Source organism: Mirounga leonina, unplaced genomic scaffold (assembly GCF_011800145.1).
Source record: "Mirounga leonina isolate KUSES-001 unplaced genomic scaffold, KU_Mleo_1.0 Mir_154, whole genome shotgun sequence".
Taxonomy (NCBI): Eukaryota; Metazoa; Chordata; class Mammalia; order Carnivora; family Phocidae; genus Mirounga; species Mirounga leonina.
In genome coordinates, this window is record NW_023270389.1 from 28,034,657 (window position 1) to 28,057,202 (window position 22,546).

The following is a 22,546-nucleotide window of genomic DNA, read 5'->3' on the forward strand; positions in this document are numbered from 1 at the left end:
CTTTTGGGGAGCTGACAATCCAGTCTATGGATAACGAACTGTGTCTCAATCTCCCTTGCTCCCTCCCTCCCATTTCACTGCTCAGCAGCTACTATGCCAAACGAGAGCAGAAACGAAATCTGATAAGTGTGTGCCTCCCACGACCATCCCTTACAAGTCAACTCGCGCTTCGCTCCTATATGCCACGGCCCGTTTGTGGGGCCCTGCCTGCCCACGTGCGGGAAGCATTGGGCTCAAATCCGAAAAGCAATCCATCAAATGCGGGGACACATTTTACTGTGTTCTGAAATAAACTGCTTTTATTTCAGTTGCATTTGAAATTTTTGTTTCATTCTCACAGAGAAGGTTGCATTCTCACGGAGCCTAAAACAATAAATTCGCTAAAAAAAACAGTGAAAGTGGTTAAACTCACTTTTTTTTTTTAGCCTGCAAAAAGCGTTATGTTTAAAATTAACAGCAGTATTTTTTTTTTTAAAGACCAAAGTCAAGCTCTTCTTTCCACTCAGAAAAGTCTTACTTGCTGACTGGCCAGTGGGCAGAGTTCTGCATTTGGGTCTACCAGGCACCCCAGAAGGGCTTTTGTCTCCACTGGCCGGTGTGTGACCATAGAGCAGCCAAGCTTGAACGGGTCCCGTCAGGCTGTGGATTCCCAGGGCCCAGCCTGTGTTATAGGTTCATCAGGCCTGCCTTCCAGAAGTACCCGAGTCAGGCTCTGGCCACAGGGATAAGGTCTGCTGGCTTTCTTAAAGCATCACCACTATCCCCCTGAGGGACCACCCCACTTCTGTGGCACCTCGACAGTCAGCAGAGCTCAGTGGGTGAGCATATATGGTGTCTAGGGTTCTGTCACTTCCTATTAGTATGACCTTGGACAAGTAACTTCACCTCTCCATGCCTCAGTTTCCTGGCCCATCAAATGTGAATGCTGTGACAATAATATCTACCTCAAAGAGTGGCTGTGAGGATTAGCTGAACTATTACACATAACACATAAAGCACCTAGAACAGTGCTTGGCACAAAGGAAATGCTCTATTACCCCAAGCCAGGGTAAAGTGTCCTGACACCTAGTTCCCAGGGACCTTCTGTGCTTGGAAAGAAGATCCTTTCAGGTCAAGGCTTTTCAAATCACAGACTGCAACTATTTTGTGGATCATGGCATCACTTTAGTGGATTGCAACTGACAAGTAAAAAAAAAAAACAAAAACAAAGACCATAAACGAGGAAACAAAAAATCAAGTATATTGTGCATAGTTAGTATTGTCTCATAAAACTTTTGACTCAATATGTATATACTGGATTTGCTGGAAGATGTATTTTTTTAAGATTTTTTTTTAAGATTTTATTTATTTATTTGACAGAGAGAGAGAAAGCAAGCACAAGCAGCAGGAGGGGCAGGCACAGGGAGAGGGAGAAGCAGGCTCCCTGCTCCCTGATGCAGAGCTCGATCCCAGGACCCTGGGATCATGACCTGAGCTGAATGCAGACACTTAACTGACTGAGCCACCCAGGCGCCCCTGGAAAATGTATTTCTAATTGGGGGTTAAGATAAAGAAACAGTTTTTTAAAAAAGTTTAAAATACATGGCTCTAGGGTGTTGCCAGTTAGTGAGAACCCCAGTGTGAGTTCTTGGTTCCGTCCTGAGAGAAAGTAGGGAAGGAAGATCTAGGAGGGCTTTGTCAGACTGAGGAGACAGGGCACGGCTCATGGGGCAGGGGTGGGAAAGAGTGCAGGGTGTGGAGGCCTCAGGATGGCAAAGACAGTCTTGTATCTCTCACATTTTTTACTCTCAGCGGAGCCTGTTCCTCATGAAGGACTGGAAAAGCCCCCTTTAAAGAGTTTTACCTCAAGACAGCCCCACATTACTCGCCAGAGATAAAGGCAGGCGTCCACAATGTGACCAGTGGCATGGTTCTCCATGGGAACTAGCAGACAAGGGCCCCTTTGTGGGCCAGGACTGCTGACTGGACTGCTGGGAGCCTCGGAGGGAGACATGCATTGCCTACAGAGGCCTTGGCTCGTCCCCCACCCGGCATGCCCCCGGCTCTGTGTCAGGTCTCCCAGGGACGCCATCCGTTACAAGGAGTTTTCATACCCATGACCTCATCTGGTCCTCCCAACAGCTCCCTGAGCTAGAACGGGTGGGGAAAATATTATCCCTTATTTAGAAGCGATGAGTAAACTGAGGCCCCTGGAGGTCCAAAGATTTGCTCAAGGTCATCTCACAGTTGGCCTCAGCGTGTACAGCCTCCCTGTGAGTCCAGCAGAGTTGCTTTTGCCCGTGCTAACCTCTACCACACCTACACGGAAGTGGATGTAGATGGGATGGGGTAGGGAGCAGGTAAGGAGGCAGGCGTCCGCTTTGAAGAGGATGCACCTCTGCCTATGTGGAGCTCCTCAGTTCAGTCCAGAAAGGGAAGGTACGGAGAAGGGGAAATGCCAGCACCAGAAGGGATGCTGAGCTTCGGCACTCGCTTAGATCCCAGGAAGGTGATAAAATCCCTAAGAGCGGGGACAATTCTACACTTCCGCTGCCATCCCACAGCAGCCAGCGTCATCCTGGGCTCAGGGACACGTGTTGCCTAAGGCAGTGGAGGAAGCAGTCCCTTTGGAGGTCACGCCTAGCTCTGCGAGCTGGGCACACTGGGGCACAATCTGCCCGCAGCACAGCTGCTCTAACAGGGCCCCGGTTCGCTAGCCTAGCCTCCGAGGCTGCAGGGGGGACCCCTGCTCTAGGCCCAGCGCTGGAGCCCAACCGCATCTGCCTGCTCAGGGCAGTGACTCGTCCCTCTGCCTTTCCTCACTTCCGTCACTGGTCCTAAGTTCGGCTCAGAGGAGCTTATCTTTTTTTTTCTTTTTTTAAGGTTTTATTCATTTATTCATGAGAGACAGAGAGAGAGAGGCAGAGGCAGAGGGAGAACAAGACTCTCCGCTGAGCAGGGAGCCCAATGTGGGGCTCGATCCCAGGACCCCGGGATCATGACCTGAGCCGAAGGCAGACGCCTAATGACTGAGCCACCCAGGCGCCCCGAGCTTACCTTTTTAGAAAGGCATCATTACTAAAAAAACTAAAGGATTTTGTTTTTAATGTATGTGCTCTGCACATAAGACACTTTTGTATTTAGGCAAAACGAAGTACACCTGTCCCTTCCCCCACCTGTCTCTTCCCCCAGGAGGTCCCTGGTCAGTTCTTCAGCCTCTCCCCTTCAGCTCCCTCCCTGGAGCCTGCAGGAGCCCCGTTCACGGCCCTTCAATGCCCGCCATCTGCACTGCCTGCTCCCTCAGACCACTGCCGTGTCACCTGGATGGTTCCAACTGGGGCTTTCCGTTGGGACCCCATCACTCTTGCCTCCTCCAATTATATTCTCCCACAGCAACCTGAGTCACTTTTGAAAAACACAAACCCAATGTCACTCCTCCCACTGAACACCTTTCCTGTCTTTCCATTGGATGTAAGGACAAAATTCAGACTCCTGACCCTAAGCCCCAAGGCTGCGGTTGGTCCAGCACCTCCTGCAGGCCCACCTTCCCAGCTTTGGGCTGCACTACTTCCTCCTCAATGACCTTTCCACTTGCCTCAAACACCTGAGCCTGCTTCTATCTTAGACCACGGGGCCTGGTGGAAGGCTCACTTGCTCAGGGAAGCCCTCCCTGACCAGCCCCTCTAATCTAAATCATCACACCCTCCACTTTTCCTACAGAGCACTACAGTGCGAACTAAGGATTCTCTTCTGTGATTACCCACGTAAGAGTCACTGCCCCACCCCTGCCCCCGCAAAACTCTAAGTCCACGAAGAGAAGGAATGGGTCTGTTCTGTTCACTGCTGTAACCTCAAAAAGTAAAACATTGCCTCGTATACAGTAGACAACCAACATGTGTTGGGGGCTTCATATGTTGGCAGGCCGTGGACTCTTAACCACTATACCGCGTGGGCTCCCTCAGCTCCAGCCCGGGCTCCTCCTACCCTAGGGCCAGCCACACTTAGGCACCGGTGTGGCACATTCTCTAGAAAATACATCTGAGGACCTGATACTCTTAGCACGTTGCCTGAGGCTCTGCTCAACAGTTAGGACACAGAAATGATGAAAAAGGACTCCAGCGCAGCTGATGGAGAGTGTGATGAGGAAGAAGAGGCTGCAAGGGGCACAGGTCAGGCGAGCAGCTGTGGTAGGGAGGGGAGTCTGGAAAGGCTGATAGGGCTGGCAAGGCAAGGGGACCAGAACCGGCCACCAGAGGCAGCTCCAAAGCCACGCTGCCCCTCCTCTCGTCAGCCTTCCAAGCAGCTAGGGTAGGGGTCGCATTAACCCATCACAGCCGCACCTCATCTCCCCTTGGAGTCTTAGTTCCCAGGGGACTGTCAAGGCGACTTCCCCACCCCAGGTGAGCAGTGCTGGGGCTGCGGGGAGGGGCTCGGGTGCAGGCAGAGAGACCCCAGGTGGAAACCCAGGCCTGGGCTCCCTGCCAAGGCTTTTCAAGTACCCATGAGCACACGTCACATTTCAGTCCTAAAAAAAAAAAATCACCCCATGAAGAGGCACTAGACGCACAGCTCATTTCCATCTGAGCACGAAGCCTGCTAAAGCCATCAGAGTAGGGGTGTTGGGGGGATCTGGAGGTGGGGGAGGGGTGAGGCTGGGGGAATGTGAGCCTCCTGGCTCTGGGGCTGAAATACCAAACCCTGGTCGGCCTGCTCTTTGAGAGTGTGGCTTGGACTTCTGCAGACATGACCTCATTCCCTTGCCTCCTGCTGTTACCAGCCTCATTTTTCTGAAGAGGGAAACTGAGGTGGCCTTCCAGATCCCAGGAACGCTCAGGAACGCTCAGCCAGAGGAAGACATAGGCTCCACTGGTTTCAAGTGCCTCGCGCTGAGACCACCGGGCCTGTGAGAGGACTCTGGTCAGTCAGACTGGCCCTTCACATGCCTGGCGGGGGCCTCCATCCTTGCCCCTTGAGGGAATGGCATTTCCCTCCATGTGGGACATTTGCCAGAAGAGGTTCCCTCAACCAACCCCCACAACCATGGAAAGCCAGCTCTGACGGCCCCTCAGGTTTCACTGAGAGATTGTATGAGTCTCCGTGGGTGGGAAGAACTGTGGAGTGACTTTTAAAAGCATATTTATGAGGTTTAAAAGCCACAGGGAGAGAGAGGTGCGTTTGTTACTTGACCCTAAAACCTCAGCAGATAGTTTTAAAAATGCATGGGTCAGGCCAACAGCAGCCATTTGCTGAAGTGTGGTTGTGACAGCTGCATCCTCCTCCTCCTCCCTCCCTGGGTTGACCTCCCCAAAGAAGATGGATCACGGGACAGGAATAGGAGTTGGGAGACCTGGATTTGGGTCCCTGATCTACCACTCGCTGGTTGGGTGACCTTAGGCAAATTTTGCTTTTCTGGTACGTCGGTGCTCTCAGCTGTTAAAGGGGACTGGATGATGAGGGCTGACCCCCGAGGCCCGTCCAGGTTCTGACCCTCTACGCCTTGCCAGGGGCCCCACCCCACCGACATCTCTGCGGAGCGCACCCGCCGGCAGAGACAGCTCATCCTGCTCCTTCAAGGATCTGCTGGGGGTGCCACATCAGGATGTCCTCACTTAAAATCTGAGGAAGGGGACAGTTTCATTAAACCTTAGTGGGGGAAAGCGCTAGGCCAGGAGTCAGAGAGCTCTGGGTGGCCCTAGGCTGGACCTAAGGCCTGTTTCGTCCTCTGCAAAATGAAAGCTTTGTGCTTCACCTCCACTGTTGACACCGTGATGCTGGGGCTTTCTGTAGAGTCAGGGGTCAGGGAATGTCCTCGGTGCTTGCCCCACCCACCAGCTGGATTGCCACTCTTGCTGAGGGAGTGGTGTCTCTTGACCTTGCCCGGGAGCCTGGCTTCATGGAGAGGGAGCTGGGTGCCCTCACCCCTATTCTTGGCTCTTGCTTTTCGATTCCATTCAGAGAAATCCTGACAAGCAACATGCCAGAGGGCAGCTGCCTGATGGAGCCCTGTACTACCCTGCTTCCCAGAAACCCCGGCATCCTCAAATCTGCAGGCGCTCAAAATCTCCGGCCAGGAAGGAGCTGGGAGTGAGAGAAGGCCAGCCCAAGCAGGAGATACACAAAACATCCGTCACCCCCACCCTGCTGCCTCTTCCTTCTCCAGGTTACGGGGTGGGCGATATCCTCCAAGCGAGGACCGAGCCAAGGATTTCAGGGGCCCCAGGGATGGGCATGGACAGAGATGTCACTGGCTTCCTCCACCCATCGTTCCTGGGTCTCTTTATCATAAAAGCAAGCTCTTAAAGTCTAACCTCGGTCCTTCTTGCTACTACCATTTTTCTCGTGATCTCTCCTCCGTGGATATAAAGGACAGTTGCTCTGCCACCCTCACGCACCATCCCCCACCCCATCTGTCTTTTCTTCCAGACTTATGTTTTCTACACTCAGAGCTGCTTGAGATAATATATAATTTTTTTTTTTTTTTTTTTTGGTAGGGAGGCAAGACAAGAGTGGGTGTGGGGACAGATTCCCTTCCAATTATGTCTGGCTCAGGCTGATGCTAGTGTCAGTTTGCATTCCCTGAACACGTAGGAGCCTAGAAGCAGGGGGGAGGCAAGAGACAAAGAGATGCTCGCCACCCCAGCCTTCGCCATGGGCAGACCAAAGGAGCCTGGGTAGCTGGGAATGGAGGGACCAGGAAGGTGGTCTGTCTGGGAAGAGGTGGGAATCTGGAGCCCCCTTCCCTCAGCTCTGCAAACTGTTCCCTCTGGCCTCAGAGGCCCATTCTCATGGGACTTACCTGTGATGCGTGGCCTTCACCTGTCCACTCAGAGCTCCCTGCTCCTTCACTTCCTTCACACATGAGTTTGAGGAATTGAAATGGATACCAGTTTTAGTCAAAAGGGATCAAAAGAAACCAGAAAAGTAAAACTGTTATCCCCCAAATCTCAAGGAGAGTAGTTCAGGCAGATGGAATGGCTTTTCTTTCTTTCTTCTTTTTTTTAAGCTTTCACATTGGCACAGATAATTGAGAGATGAGTGTGTTTGCAATGTTGATGGTAGAAACTCCAAACCTCAGCAGGTTTGCTCTCAGGCTGGGAATGGGCAGGAGGCACAGGCAATTCTGGCCTTTTCATGAATATTCTCCCCCAGTGTGACTGCAGAAAAGAAGCCAGTTCTGAGCACCCTCCTGGAGTCACCCTGGTCTCTCAGCCAAGGAAGGAGTGATGGTGACCTGGTTGTCCTCAGGAGGGAAGGCCCTCTATCTGCCTGCCTATGGCTCCTGCCCTCATCCTCTCGTCCTTCCAGAGATAGAGACTGGAGGGGAGAAGGCTTTTCAAAGCCTATTCTGCACCTAGTGGCTTCCTGCACATGACAGTGCTGGTAGTGGGTGGGAACGGAGATGGAGGGCGAGCATCACCGTCCCCACCCCCCACGATGAGCCCCCAGCCACAGGCATCTGATTTCTAAGCCCGCAGCTGAACTCTTGACAATGAGCTCCAGGAACTGAGAGTGTTGCAGGCACAATGAGAACAGGCTGTACCTGGGCAAACTCTGCAGGGCTGACCCCAGGAAAGGGGCAAGAGGTGCAGAGCGTCACGTGGGTCTGTGGTGGCCGCTGAGGCAGGGCAGAGGGGCCCAGCTGGAGGACGCCCTGAGCACAGCAAAAGGAGAGGGTTGGGAGAATGGGGGGTGCACTCTGGAGAGGGGAAGATCGGGAAGGAAGAAATGTGGGTGGGAACATGCTGGCGTCTTTTAATCAAATGCAAATTTAAGGGAGACGGCATGCAAACTGACATGTCTAATTTTTGTGTCTGCAGTTTGGGCGGTGTTTGGAAAGAAACGAGCATCCTGGGGGAGATGCTTCTTGAGAACTTGCTCAGCACACACAGAAAAGACCTACGAACGAGTCATCTGGTGAACTCCGTGGTGATGAGACAGCACGACAGAGGCAGGGCCCAAGGACACCAAAAGGAGAGAAGAGGGCATCCTGGAGACGATGGGCCTGGCTGCAGTGGGGAGGGAGGAGGTGAGGCTGGAGGAGGGCTGGTGGCAAATGGGGCAGTTGAGGGCATGCTAAGGCTCAGGAGGAAGGGCCCAGGGAAACACAGGGATCCAAAGACAAACCACCTGGGGGCTCCGGGACACAAGAGCTGCACCTCCCCCACCAGAAGGAAGCTCCCTGAGGGCAATACCCATGTTTCCCCCACATGACTGGTGGGTCCCTGAGCAGAGGGCTGAGTCTCCCCCCACAGGACAGGGGCTCCTGAGGGCGAAGCCTTTGTGTCCCCTATCAGACTGGGGGCTCCCAGAGGACAGGGGCCATGTCTCCTTCTTCTACAACCTCATATAGCGGGGGTGGATAGACAACAATGAAATACTATGACAAAGCCATCATTTATTATCTGCAAGCGCCAGGCATTATGCTCAGTGCCTTATGGATGTTAGCTCATTGACTCCTGGTAGCAATCTTACGAGATAGCTATTAGTTGACATATTTAACAAGTGAAGAAACTGCCACTCAGAGAGGATAAGTCGGCCCAGGGTCTCAAGGCTGGTTAATACAAACGCAGGATCTGAACTCAGGACTGACTCCATACTCTGTGCATCTGACCACTCTATTCTGTGTCCTTCCTCCCAGGACCCCAGAAAGGAAGGGTGATGGCTTAGGATATACAGAGCTGCTGCAAACAGCTTGGGTTGAGAAGCTGGGAACTTTATGATTGTGATTCAGAGATACAATTTCAGCAGGAAACCCAATCTCTATGCAGCGTGTGGGAAAATGGCAAAAATCCAGCCCCTGCCCAGCCCCAGGCCAGAATGGGCTCCTCTGGCTCAGAAGCAGGGCTGGTGTCTCTGTGGCAAATCCCTTCCCACCCCCCATCGGACGTCCCACCCCTAAGGCAAAGCCAGGGGGTCTCCCCTCACCCCAGCACCCCGGCCCCAACCTCATGCTTGTGGAAGTGATGGGTCAGCATCAAACCCATCCAGCTGTTCTCCCCTAAGATAAGGGAAGGAGCCAGGATGTCTTGGCCTCGTTCCCCCCAGATGTCCTCCCAGCTGTGTGTTAACCCGCCACTGGGGTGGATTTCATGCCTCAGCCCTGGAAGGACCTTTCAAGGACCACCAGTGGGGTTGTGAGCCAATGCAGGGACCGGGGACAGGGCAGGACAGTTTCCAAGGACCTGGGGTGGAGAGGGGACATACATGCCCAGGGTAAAGCTATGGGCCCTTTCTGAGTGCCCTTCCCTACCCAGAGGGGAGGACATCGCCAGTTTCACCCTGCTCGAGATGGGATCTAGGCCCTGAGTTAAGGACTAGGGGTGGGTAATGAACTTGAAAAACCTTTGACTACCTTCTTCACATCTGCTTCCAATTCAACCACTTATTTCATAGTGTTTCTATTTTCTTTTCATCAAAGTCTAAACGACCACCAGGCTGATGTATTACCTTAAAAACTTTGGACAAAGCCAATGTGCTTCTCCTATCTCCCCTGAGGGGAGACTGGCTGATGTCTTGGACAGGGCAAGCACGGAGCTGTGGGCATCCACGTTCCGCCACGTGCGCGGGGGGCAGAAATGCCGGTCCACCGTACAAAAGGTGCTGAATCCGATGTGTGGCGCGGAGCAGAGTGGAGAGCGCAAGAACGCTGAGCAAGTGAAGGTGCTCAGTAAAGCCAGCTTCCTTTACCCGGGAAATCTGGCTGATCCCCGCAAGCCAGCTCTGTGTCTGTGTCCTATAATAAACTCCCTCTTTGGCTTAAGCTGCCTCCAGGGGTCTTCCACAGATACAACCGAAAGTCTGAATGAAAATATCAGAGCTGAACTGAAACAGGGTCAGTAACGAGCCAATCTGTAAATGAAGCCACTGGAATCCCTGGGTGACATTGGGGTCTGCAGAGCCAGGGTGATTAGGACGAGGAAGGACAGGGGATCTGTAAGCCTGCAGGGGTGGGGGCAAGAACGCCAACCCTACTGATCATCCGTGGCATGCCAGGTGTTCCCTACTCTCTTCTATTTAATCTTCACAATCACCCCCATGTAGTGGGTCACAAGCCCCATTCTACTGACAAGGAACAGGCTGAAAGAGTGCTAAGGACAGCCAGCAAGTAAGGACAGAGTTTACTTGAACCCTCACAGGCATGACACTTTTATCCCAGAGATACACAGGGCTCCAGGCCAGGCCACTAGAGTCTTGATGCATATCTGTCCCCTATAACATGACGTGCTGGTCCTTCTGGACTGTCAGGACAGGTGTGCAGGGTGGAGGAATGAACACAGAGGGTGGTGAAAGCAGAGAAAGCATATCAACCACAGACTCCACCCACTGTCCCCAGCCTGGCAGCGAGGACCCAAGACCGTCCAGGGAATGTGCTTGGCTCCCAGCGCCACCACTCTTCTGGAGGAGACATCAGAATGGAGAGCACTCTGGAATAAAGGACCTGGGCAGCCGCCCTGGAGGGTTTGCCATGCCTGTGGACTCTGTCAGGCCAGTGTTCTCCACCAGTGAGAGGCCCTGGACCATAGTGCTTAAGAAGGCAGATGGGTGAGCTACACTGCCGGGTCAGGGGGTGCGGGGGGTGTCATACCCAGGCTCCTCCACTTCCTGGTTGTATGACCCTGGGGAAGTTACTTCTCAGTTTCCTCATCAGTAAAATGGGACTAAAAATAGCACCCATCTCCCTAGTTTGTTCTAGGTGACTCGATGAATCAATATATGTGTAAAGTGCTTAGAAGAGTGCCTGATACATAACACAGAATAAATGATAGATGTTATTACTGTGAGTCCTTGGGTCTTCCATGTAGGTAACTCCCCACCTCCAAGATGGAGCACTCTGGAAAACTGAATCTAGAAATCAGGGGTTTCTGGCCAAGGGGGAACAAGAGAGGAAAGGAGCAGCCGTGCCCTGAGATGCAGACAGGGCTGAATCTGCCAAGAGCAGCCACGGAGCAACCCTTTCCCACACGTGCAGCCCTCAAGGCATCCTCCCGGATCTGGGAGCTGGGGAGTCTGACCCCTGTGTTACCACCAAGGAGGTTGAGGTTGAGGCCTTGAGTGGCTTATTCAGGATCCGCAGTGACAGAACAGGGGCGCCTGGGTGGCTCAGTCAGTTAGGCGTCTGTCTTTGTCTCGGGTCATGATCCTAGGGCCCTGGGATCGAGCCCCCAGGTCAGGCTCCCTGCTTCTCCCTCTCCCTCTGCCCCTCCCCCTGCTTGTGCTCGCACTCTCTCTCTCTCTCTCTTTCAAATAAATAAATAACATCTTAAAAAAAAGAGTGACAGATCCAGGATTCACAGTGGGAGGGACCAGAGGAAGAGCTTATCCCAGGCTGACATTGTGAGGCCCAGATTCTTCCTGATCATTCTAGTCATCCTCAGCATGGCCCCCTCAGCCCTGATCCTTCATGTCCTGGTGGGAAGCCCTCTCCCTGCAGCTCCTGGCCACAGCGCTGTACTGCAATTGCTCACATGCGGTCTTCTTCCTGGACTAGACAGGGAGAGCCTTGGGAAGCAGGGGTTGGCAAACAACTGGCACCTGAGGAATGGTTGCTGAGGCAGGAAAGAACACGTTCTTAAAGACCTGGGCTCTCAGGACCACTGCAAGATGGTTCAGCCTACAGGTTCTAGAATGTCTGGAAGGCATGGGAAGCAAAAGGATGCTACTTCTTGTACAAGAGGCAGTGGAGTCTATGGTGAAATGGACGAGTCTGAATCTTAGCTTTACCATGAACTTGCCAAGTGACCTTGGACAAGCCGTGTGGCCTCCCTTGACTCCGCTCAGTTTCCGCATACTTCAGTCTTGTGCAAGAGTGGAGTGGCCAGTCTACAGAAGTGTGCCAGGAGGGGCATACTACAATGCCTGCTAAAAAACACAAAACACTCCCACACCAGGAAGCAAAGTAAGGGCTTCCTTGGGTCCTCAGGTGCTCCTCCCACCACCTGGTCATGTGGGCCCTTTCTCTGGGACTCCCACAGTTTGGCATCCACAGAGTTAACATCTGGCATGGCGGAGGGCCCCCAGGATTCCTCCAGCTCTGCAGCCAGCAAGAGTTGTGAAATATTTTGCATGTGACCCTTGATTAATATCTCATTGTGAGGATGAAATGGGTTTATATAAGCAAAGTGCTCAGTGCAGCTGACAAACAGTGAGTGCTCAATAGATGTTAGTCACGATTTTGCGAATCTCCAGTGACTCGTGTCTGTGAGTGTTAAATGATCCACACGGATCCTCAGGATGAAGGTTTCTGACCTCCCTGCAGAGTCCAAAGCCTCGAATAAAGTCTTGGGCACCGAGTGTTTCCTTTTAGGGAGCCCAAACCCTGCAGCCAGGCCCTTGGTGGCCCCAAAGCTACGAGCTTAGCTGAGGTGCCAAGCAGGGAGGCCTCACCCCGGCACTCCTGGGCTTTGGGGTGCCAGCAAGAGCAGGGGCAGCCTCTCCACCCTGCCTGCTGTGAGCAAACCCCACTGGGTGCGCAGGGTGTCAGGCAGCACAGGGACTGAGCCTTGCCCCTGTGCCCAAGAAGGCCGCCCCGCATCGTGGCTGCTGTGCTTCATGGCGGCCAAAGCCTCAGGAGCTGCACTGGCCTGTCTCCCTGGCCCAGCGGGCACTGCTGCCTTCTCTGCTCCATAACCCCTCCCCTGGTGCTGCAAGCTGCAGGATGACAGGGAGGCCATGCGGTGAGCACGGCGGCCACCCCTGGACACCACGTCACCATCAAGGCCAGGGAGCATCCATGTAGGACAGGATCTACACACTCAGGCAACCCCTGAATTCTAGGACCACACCTCCTGGGGATGCCCAGATTCCAGGACAAAACCAAGTCCTCTGACAAAACACCCTAGCTCCCATAACAACAGAACCCCATGGAAATGTCCAGGGCATGGCAACTGGAACAGTCTGGTGGCATCTTGAGGAACAGAGGAAGGTGAAGATCTGAGTGTAGGCTAGGGTTCCTAATCCTTCACCAGGGCACACTCACTCCCTGGGGGCCCTTCTACCCCGGGGTGAGGGGCTGTTCCCTTCACTCCCTGGAGGACCATCTGCTCCAAGGGCTCCTAGCCAGCTAGTCCCAATCCAGTCCTCCCATTCCATCCAAGCAAAGCTGGATGATGGGAATGCATCTCCCCTTGTGCCAAGCGTTTCTGGTTCCTTTAAATAGCTCCCCAACTTCCAACTCCTTCAGGAAGGCATCCTGGATGGAGCAAGTAAGCTAGGAGCTGAAATGTGGCCCCCACACTACTTAAGCCTACTCTTAGGTTGGGTTGTGCATTGGTTCTGCTGTGTATAGTCTGGTTCATGCCTTGCTGTGGGCGCTCCCCAGGGCTGGGGGGGTGGGGGGGTGCAGTACCAATCCCTGGGCGGGGCAGAGAGCTGTACCTCAGGCCTCACCAGAGCTGCTGCTAATCAAAGGGCCCATCTCTGGGCACCGAGACGTGTTCTCTCTGCAGGGGGAACAAGGGCAATCTTCACTCAAGCAAACAGATTCGGAGCTTGAGAGGCCCTGGGCTGGCTGATCTCATCAGTCAGCAATCTCTTCAAAGGACCAATAGGCACCGGATTCTTTGGGGGATCCTTTGGGGCAAACCTTGTATATCCAGAGATGTACAAGAGACTGGCAGCAAGAGCCTGGACCCTGCTGGAGCCATTGGATCCACTGCTCGCCTCTGTTCAAATGTTGCCCAGAGCCTACACTCAAGCCCCAGTGCCCTCCACTCGGGTCCGTCATGCCGCTCCCATCCTGCCTGCCCAATCTCACTCCCTCTCTCACTTCCTGTGCCGCCTCTCCTCCAGCAGACAGGATCCCACAATCAAGCCCCTCATTTACCTCCTCCTCGCCTTCTCTAGTCCCTCCCATCTCTGCTGCCGGGACCCCAACCTTTGCAACCACATCCCGTCTCCAGAGCTTCCCCTCCTCCCCGCTGCACCCACGCGCACACTCGCCCCACGCTCAGTCTCCTTTGCCTCTCCGAACTTTGTCACAGCACCCGCCACAACCGCCTGGCACAGGAATGAGCGCGATCCTTCTCAGCTCCTCATCCAGCCTGCCAGAAGCTAGCAGGCAGGGCCCAGAACCTCAATCTCAGGGGCACAGAGCTTTGCCCATAGGGAACGCTTGAGGGGTTAATTCTGAACTCAGTGGACTCAAACTCAGCTGCAGGGGGGTGTGGGGGAGTCTCGAGGCTCCTGGAAGCAGCATGTCATAGGAGTTAAGTTCAAATCCTGGCTTTGCTGCACTAGCTTTGGGCAGATTCCCCATAGTTCAGGGCCTCAGTTTCCTCATTTGTAAGTTCCAGCATGGCGGGATGATTGTGAGCACTGACTTATTACGCATCAGGAACAAGAACAACGCCTCTTATGGTGACGGATACGTGTTCGTTATTACCGTTAGATTATTGTATTCTCTAGGCCTACTTGTTGCCCCAGCAGTCAGGTCTCAGAGCTCCTGGGAGGCAGCTCCTCAGCCCGGGATGGTGGGAGTCCCAGGCCCCGTGGCAGCTTATGGAGCCTGCAGAGAAAAGCCAAGGCCTCCTGGGTGACTGCCAGCTTTCCCAAAAGGGAAGGGCCTGTTTAGCAAGTCACCAAGGGCAAAGGGAGCCTGTGTCCTCACAGTCTAGGAGTAACCAGCACTCAGAGTGCTTTTCTGGGAGAGAAGCCAGGGAGACCGAACCCCTGCAGCCTCTGCCTGGGAGTCTCTTTGAGGGAAATCGTTCCACCCTGGTCATATTTCAGACTCTTTCAAACCTGTCCAATTCCTGCATGCACACAACACGTGCACACAAACATACCTTTAGTATGTGCATATTTGCCGGAGGCCGGTGAGTGCTCCCATGACCCATACTAACCCCTGCACATCCAGTGTTCACACCCTGAGTCCCAGCCTCACCTATGTTCTTAGGATTAACGGCTATCTGCCATACGCCCTATGAACCCAGTACCTCCACACACTCACACAAACCTTGCTCTTTCAACACTCACTACCCTCCTACCCAGCCCTAGGTCCCAGTTTACAGTCTGGCTCTCCATCGAAACACCTGGGACTTGGGACATGACTCCGCCTCCCAGACCAGATCACACCCAACGACAACACCCCAACTGGATACCTGCAAGACGACCCTGGATTCCCTGGGGACCAACACTGGGAGCATTGAGAGCACGCCCTTGGGTCTGCTGGGCTGTACTTGCTTTTGGTTCATCCCCAGGGCACAAGAGCACCCCAAATCCAGAGCGAGAGTTACAGCCCAGAAATTAGAGGGCTGTGGAGAATGTGCCCACTCCAGTGGCCCTGAAGTGTGTCACTGAGGTGTCTAAAATAGACTCGAGCACGGCCCAGGCCCAGGCCCAGCGCCTGTGGAGTTCTGGCCGCCTTGCTGAGGTTTGGCTGGAGCTGACTTGGAGAACTGTGTGTCAAACGCACGACGTACAACAGCGCTGGCAGCAAGAGCCTGGAACCTGCTGGAGCCAAAGCTCTTGCGGGTGAACCTGCAGCCTGCGGCTGGGCTGGGCTCCGCGCTCTCCCACCCCCACCCCACCACAGCACCGCAACAGGCTCAAGGAGTCTGGGGGCTCCGGCGAGGTCCCCATTCTCCTCCACTCTGCTTCCTACCCCTTCAATTTGCCCCTTCTCCTGCCAGAAGCATGGGTGCTGATAAAAGATGAGAAGCCTTGACCCACCCCACTTATTCCAGGCACACATGCTGTGCCCACACTTAGCCCACCGCAGTGACCATGTTGGACACACCGTTGGCACAAGGCTAATCCTCCCTCAGCCTCCAGCTGGGAAACAGAAACAGCTCCTGGGGCGCTTTCGCAATCTGCACCTTGATCTCTGCTGGTCAGAGGGTAGCAGAGACCTGTGTGCACCGAAGGAGGCAGAAAGGAACCCTGGGGGCTCTGGTTTTGTCCCAGGAGGCCTGGTCCCCAGAAGCAACGTGAGGGAAGGTGTGGGAGATGGTGTCCACTTTGAGGGCTGACCCAGCATTCCAAGGGCTTCTATGGACAGAGCGTGCCCACGCAGGGCCAGTGAGCTGCGCCTGGCCCCCTGGCCCTTCCTGTGCACGAGAGAGAAGGCTGCAGGCTCCAGGGACTTCAAACGCATCTGGGTAATCCAAACAGGGTGTGGGAGGAGGTCAGCCAGTGCAAATGAGAAACATGTGGCGTCTGTTTCCCCTCTGCTGGCTGGCTAGCACAGGGTTTCCAGGCAGCGAGAGAAGGCTGTGGGGAGGAGGCCAGGTTGGACCCCGAGAACACTCCGCCAGGTGCTGAGATGCAGACATTAGGAGCAGGCAGGGGGTGCGGTCCAGGTGGGGAGCAGGACTCCACTAGGCCCAGCAATCAGGGTGGATGGGTCGGCTCCTCTTCCTATCAAGTCTTATTCCAAAAGGAAAGACAAATGGAAGGAAAATTAAAGCAGGTAACAAAGGGAGAAAAGATGCAGTGGAATATGGCTAGGTGTCTGCCCTCAAATACAAGAGGGTATCTGAAAGGCAGGCTAGCTTAACCTGTAAGGATCCAGATGGCAGGTTTGGACCCATGGGTGGAAATTCTCAGAAAGAAGAATCTTAGTTCAACAGACTCTCCAATAATGAGCGCTTTCCAGGAAAATAAGGTAGTGAGCCCTCTGTCACTAGGAGTGTGTAAACAGAACACCCACCTGCCTCTGATGCTATGGAGGGATTAATTTCAGCTTCAGGTGTGGGTGGCTCAACTAGACATTTCCATTCTGTGGTTCTGTGAGATCCCAGGGCAGGGTGGGGGAGAAGGGGCTTTTGCTCTCCCTGGCCGTACCAGGAGACACCGCAGTGTGATGCAGACGTGAAGGAGAAGCAGGGTGCTCAGCTGCAGTGAGGAACCCTGGGGGCTCTGCTCAGCCTGCTCAAAGCAGGACGGGCTCTCCCTTGAACCCCAAGGAGCAAACTGCACCTTCAGCACTTGGGATCAGAGGCTGTGAGGAGTGGGTATGTGTGTGCGGAGGGACAGTTCTAGAGGAGAAAGATTGGAAGTTAGCAGGAGAAACTATCTGGCATTGGCAGCCTAGGTTTGGGGACAGGTCACGGTGGGGAGGGGCACCTGTAGCCACAACAGCAGACGTGGGGCTACACGTCGGGGGGGGGGGTGTAGAATAAGAGGGAAGTATCGGGAAACAGCCCAGGATTCCAGGTGACTTGGTCCTGTTACCCATTCAGTCCACATCTAGAAGGAGCCTATGGCCTGGGCTTGGAGCCAGCATTGATGATAAAGGGCATCTCCCTGGGTTGGTTTATGCTTCCGGGGTAGCAGAGAAGCTCCAGGCACTTCGGCTCCATCTGCTTCTCCCCAGAGCAGAGGAACTGCCCCCAAGACCTACTCATGCATCCATCCGTTACTCTCAGAAGCAGAGCTGTGGCTGCCAGGTGAAGAGAACAGCTTTGCTACAGCCATCTGAACAAGGCAATGCCCCAAGGCTAGGACCAGGACCTGGACGGGGCCCCGGGAGAGCACTAAGCCCGCTCAGGGAAGAAAAAGTTCTGGGCATGTGAGAAAAGAAATGTACCCCTCAGTGCTAACCTTGAGGAAGGCAGGAGACCTTGCAAATGGAAGGTTCTATGCTAGTTTCTCCACATGCATGCTCACCTTCAGACCCCCACACCTTGCCACAGCCCTTCCTTCAGCTTGTGAATCTATAAGCATCCTCCAGCGAACTGCTGTGCCCAGGGGAAGGCTAGAGGTGAGCTTTGTCCTCCTGTTCCTGCTAGGCCTCCGGGGAACCCCTGGGAAGAGTGGCTCTGGGCGTGGAGCCTCTGACTAGGTGAGCCTGCACATATTTTACCTGCTGCCTCTGGGCATCAGTTCTTTCGGAAGAAATCACGTAACTCCTCTACCCACCCAGACCCCCCAGTGCATTGAAGAAGAAGGAAGTAATTTCTTCTCTTCCTCTATTCAAAGCATCCCAGAACACATTCTCTAGAGTAAATCCCACTCTCACCACCCCCTTAAAACCAACATCAACCAATTGGCTTAGAAATGGATGACTTCCGGACTTCCCCTGTTCTGTTTGCCCTGAGCCTCTGAGGACCTAACTGTTGGCATGACAACACCTCCCATCGGTCCAGACACCTTCTTGAAGAAGTGGGACCAGGAATCCCAGCCACCTGGGTTCCTTTACACCCTGACCTTGGGCTGCCTTAGCTGCTCCACTCTGTCCCTTCGCCTAGAGGGTTGAAGAAAGGAAAAGTGAATGTGTGGGGAGTCAACAGACTGATTTTCCTTTGAGATCCTTAGGCCCAGGGCTGATGAAGCAGGAAGAGTGTGGTTTGGGATGGTGTTATGTAGTTAAATGGCCTGGGACATTTCCAAGTTCTGACCACCTTCATCTGCAGCCCCCTCCCCAACACTATAGGTAGGGAAGAGCCATGAGAGGGTCTCTTCCATTCACAAATGGGGAAACTGGGTTCCAGAGGAGGTCACAGAGCTTAGAACTTCCAGACAGGGAACTCAGGACCACAACCTCCCACCCTGCCCCAGGCCCAGGTCTGGTGACATTTCCTCTCAGAGCCAAACTGCCTGATGTGGACCATTGGCCAGGGTCCAAAGACATCTGATTCCTGGGATTGGCCCATTTCCCCCTGGGCACTCACCCTTCAGCCTTCCAAGTTTCCAGGGTTCCCCAGTGGGAACCTAGTTATTTGGCAGCTTCCAAAACAAGGGAAGGGGCACAGAGCCTGCCTAGATCATCTGGGTCCCAGCTGATTTCTGAGAAGGGAGTGATCGAATTTCAGTTCTCTTTTATTCCAGAAAGGCTCTTATTTGGGGCTGCCTCACCCCCTTCCCCCCCAGAAACTGGATCTTGGCAGCTTCTTGGGTCTGGGATCATACCAAGGAGTGTGTAACCTTTGACCCTCAGCCTCCCAAGTAGGGAACAAATACTGTTTTTAGCCACCATCCTGAGGCATCGAGGCAGCTATTCTTCTCCTCAGAGGCCACCCTGCTCTCCAGTGAAGGCCAGTCCTGACAACCTGGAACACCTTCATGGGTTTGGAGACACTGAGCCAGCTCTACTGTCCCCTGGTCCCTCAAAGGGTCAGTCTACCCTCTACCCCAACTCTCATCACCTTCACACAAAAGAGAGATTTTGCCTGAAAGCACCAGATCCCACCCTCTCCCCTCCCCACCGCCCTGTGATGCCAAGCACTGTCCCCCCAGAACCTACCCACAAGCTCCACCCCCACCTTGGTCCTCACAGGCCCAAACAGTCCAGCATGTTTGCCAGACTTTCCACGCTCTCTCCCCAGCAGAGATCTTAGCCCCTCAGCCTTTCTGCAGGGTCAGCAGGGCAGGTCAGTGGCCCCATGTCCAGGGACACCTGCCTTGGTCAGACCCCTCCTGACCTGCTGACTCCCCTTTCTCCATTGGGCCTCCCAGATGGAGCCAGTGACTTAGGAACACAAGCAGAACCTGCCTCCCATCACTAACTCAGAGATGGCTCTAATAAAGCCCTTGGTGCTTTTGACCCTGCATTTTCCCTACTGGGAAGTGGGGTAGGGGGGTGTTTTCTCCTTATCTCCAAGGTTCCTGAGAGGCTGCGGCACCAGTGTGCTTTGAGAATGACAACTGCTGAACAGGAGTAAGGGACCCCAGCTCAGCTTCCCCGCCTGCCCTCCACCCCACCCCAGGCAGCTCTAAGACTATCTGTCAGGGTTTCTGAGGTGACTGTCTCTTGATGAACAACTAAGGAGGCAGCCAGGTCCTGGGGCAGTGCTGGGTCTTGCCCGTCTGGGGACAGCCCAGATCAGCTAAGACATCCCAAACCAGTGAAGCCCTGACCTTGAAAAGGGAGCTGTGCCCTCTACTTTTCTGAGTCCCTGACACTCCCTTCCCCTCCCAGGACACAGACACTCGATTCTCCTCTCCTCTAGCACCATCCACACCCCATCCACATCCGCTTCTTAGTGCCTGGGGAATGTTCCTCCCCCAGCCGGGTCTGCCCTGCCCGGTGCCTCCTCTGGCCTCAGACACAATTCAGTTCTCACCTCCCTTAAGCTTAAAGATCGCTCCTTTCCAGTCCTCTATCACAGGGGCCCCTTCCATTTTCTCCATGGCCCTCCTGCTGTCTGGAATTATTTTTTTCTTCCTTGTCTGTCTCATCCCACTAGACCGTAAGCTCCTTGAGGGCCTCACTTGGCACAGGGGTGGTACTCTCCCTCTGCAGCAGAAGGCTGCCCTGTCAGCTTCTGCACCCCTGAACTCCCAATCCTGGCTTGTCCCTGCCGAGGCTGGGGCCTTCAGGAGGGGCTCTCCTAGGAAAAAAGCTGCTCTTCCCTTCTTTGCCCTTGTGCAGTCTCCTAACTGCCCCTGCAAAGCCCAAATGTGGCCTGTTAGGAGAGGCTCCCAATCCAAAGCTGCAAGAGGCTCTTGCTCCTGGTCGGCGGTTCCTCCTGCTGGCCACACCGGGGTCTGGGGGCCCGGGATGACAGCAGCAGGTCCAACCAGTCTTCTCCTGCTCTGCGCTCTCCAAGGCTGCCAGTCGAACACCCCCACCCTCCATCCACCCCACCCGCCCCATCTCCTCCAGCCGGTCCTCGGACCATAGCCCGCGTCGGCCCCGCCCCTTCACACGCGCACGGACACGCCCCTTCCCAGCCCCCAGCGGGGCGGGCAGCCTGCCTGGTACCGGGGAAGCTCGGGTCCCTCGGCGCCGGAGGACCCACATCCCAGCCACCGCAACAAGTCCGCGGAGCCTAGGAGGCCCGCTCGGGCTCCAGGCCTTGCCGCCGTCCTCCCGTGGCCCCGGCACGACCCGTGCCGGCTCCCGAGGCGGCAGCCCTGCGTCCTGCACTTCCCGGATCTATCCCTCTCAGGGCGAGGGCTCTCCGGGGGAAAGCGAGCGCAGTTCCGGGGCCCGCTCCGGGTTTTTTGCATAGACTCTTCAGGCTTGGAGAACAATGGAGCAGCTCTCGGCGCTTCCTCCGCCCGAGCAAGCTTTGTTCCTCCCTTCCCGCCCGCTCGGCTTCCATTAGCCAAAGGGCAAAGGCTTCCCAGTCAACCAGGAGTCTCCGCGCGAGAGCCCAGACCTCTCCACACTCTGTAAAAAACCTGGGGGGTAGGGGTTTGGGCCAGAGCCTGAGCCGAGGTACAGGACGAACATCCAGATGCGCACAGCTGGCTACCCGCCCGCCCCCTGGCCCCAGACGTGTTTCCTTGCCAGAACCCCCACACCCGGGAAATCCGACTCGCGCTCCCACCAGGGATCCACAGAGGAAGTGGAGCTTCGGCTCTGCTCTGGGGCCAAAGAGCCCTCACATCTGCTTTCCCCACATCTGTCCTCTAGATCCGGGCTCTCACTGCACTCTCCCCTAGCAATGCTGGATGCTCTCTCGCCAAGCACAGAGCACAACACAACTGAGGTCTCCATCAGCCCCAGATTTTGCCATATTAGGATTCTGGGCTTTAAAATTCGAGGAAGCTAATGGGCTCTATTTCTGAGAATCTGTGACCCCCACACCATTGTCCAGCCTCACCTCAGGCAGGCCAGAGCAGAGCCTGGGCTCCTGCCTGGTGACATCTTTAAGAAGACGCACTTTAGCCATGCGCATCTGGAGGTAGGCCAGCCCTGCACATCTGGGCCCAATGCCCCCTCACAACCTGACCGAAATCTGGAGAGCCCTACCGGGAGGAGGAGAAAAGGAAGGGAGCTGCGCTCTCTCTACACCTTCCCTTGCAGCTGGCTAGGAGAAAGCCAGGGGTGGGGCGGGGGAGGCAGGACTTACCCAGCATCTGGCTGAAGAGCAGCTGCTCCAGGTCCCCCAGAACGGTCACCACGAGCTCGGGGTCCACCTTGAGGAAGGCGCGCTCCTCCTGGCCCTTGGCGGAGGGCACGGGCCCGGAGCCCTTTTGCGCCTTGGCCTTGCTAGAGAGCAGCTCGTCGTCCGACTTGCCATCGTCGCTCACGGCTGCCTCAGGAGCCTTGCTGAGCGGCTTGACCTCGGCGTACGGGCCGCGCGGGATCCGGCTCGGCTTTCCCAGGCTGGGCGCGAGGGGAGCCAGGGGGGTCTTGGCGCCGCCCGCCGGGCTGCCTTTTGCCTGGAAGAGCGAGTGCTCCGACTTGGACAGCGTCTTGGACATAAGCGGAGCCTCGCGGCCTTTGGACCCCGCCTTGCCCAAGCCCTTGGGCGCCTTGGCCATATCGTCGCTCCACTCGGGCTCATAGAGCTGCAGCTTTTTCTCCGAGTCGGTGAGGAACGAGAGGTTGGTGAGCGACTTCTGCTTGCGCAGGTTGGAGGCGGGAGGCCCTCCGGGGACTCGGCCGTCCACGCTGCCAGACTTGAAGACCTTCAGCTCGGCCGCGCTGGCCTTGGCCATGCCGCCACCGCCGCCGGGGGCCTTGGCGCGCTTGGGCAGCATGCCTCTGCCGTCCGCCGCTGCCGCCTTCCTACCGGTGCCCCGAGGCTCGTCCGCGCCCTCGTCCCCGCCGCCGCCGCCACTCAGCTCCACCTCGGGCTGCACGCTCTTGACGCTGCTGCCCAGCATTCTGCCCGCGAGGAGCGCATGGACGATCCGCGCGTCTGCAGGCACGGCGGGGGCGGGGGGGGGGGAG

The 22,546-nt window shown here is 55.3% G+C and overlaps 1 protein-coding gene across 3 annotated transcripts in view; it reads right to left on the reverse strand.

Moving 5' to 3' along the window:
• NAV1 (neuron navigator 1) overlaps positions 1-22,546 on the reverse strand; it is a 244,790-nt gene that overhangs the window by 127,093 nt on the left and 95,151 nt on the right. For all 3 annotated transcript variants that reach the window (XM_035010343.1, XM_035010341.1, XM_035010342.1), the window contains one exon: positions 21,720-22,514. In XM_035010343.1, coding sequence (XP_034866234.1) covers positions 21,720-22,479 — 760 coding nt within the window. In that variant the 5' untranslated portion in view covers positions 22,480-22,514. The remainder of the gene's footprint in view (positions 1-21,719; positions 22,515-22,546) is intronic.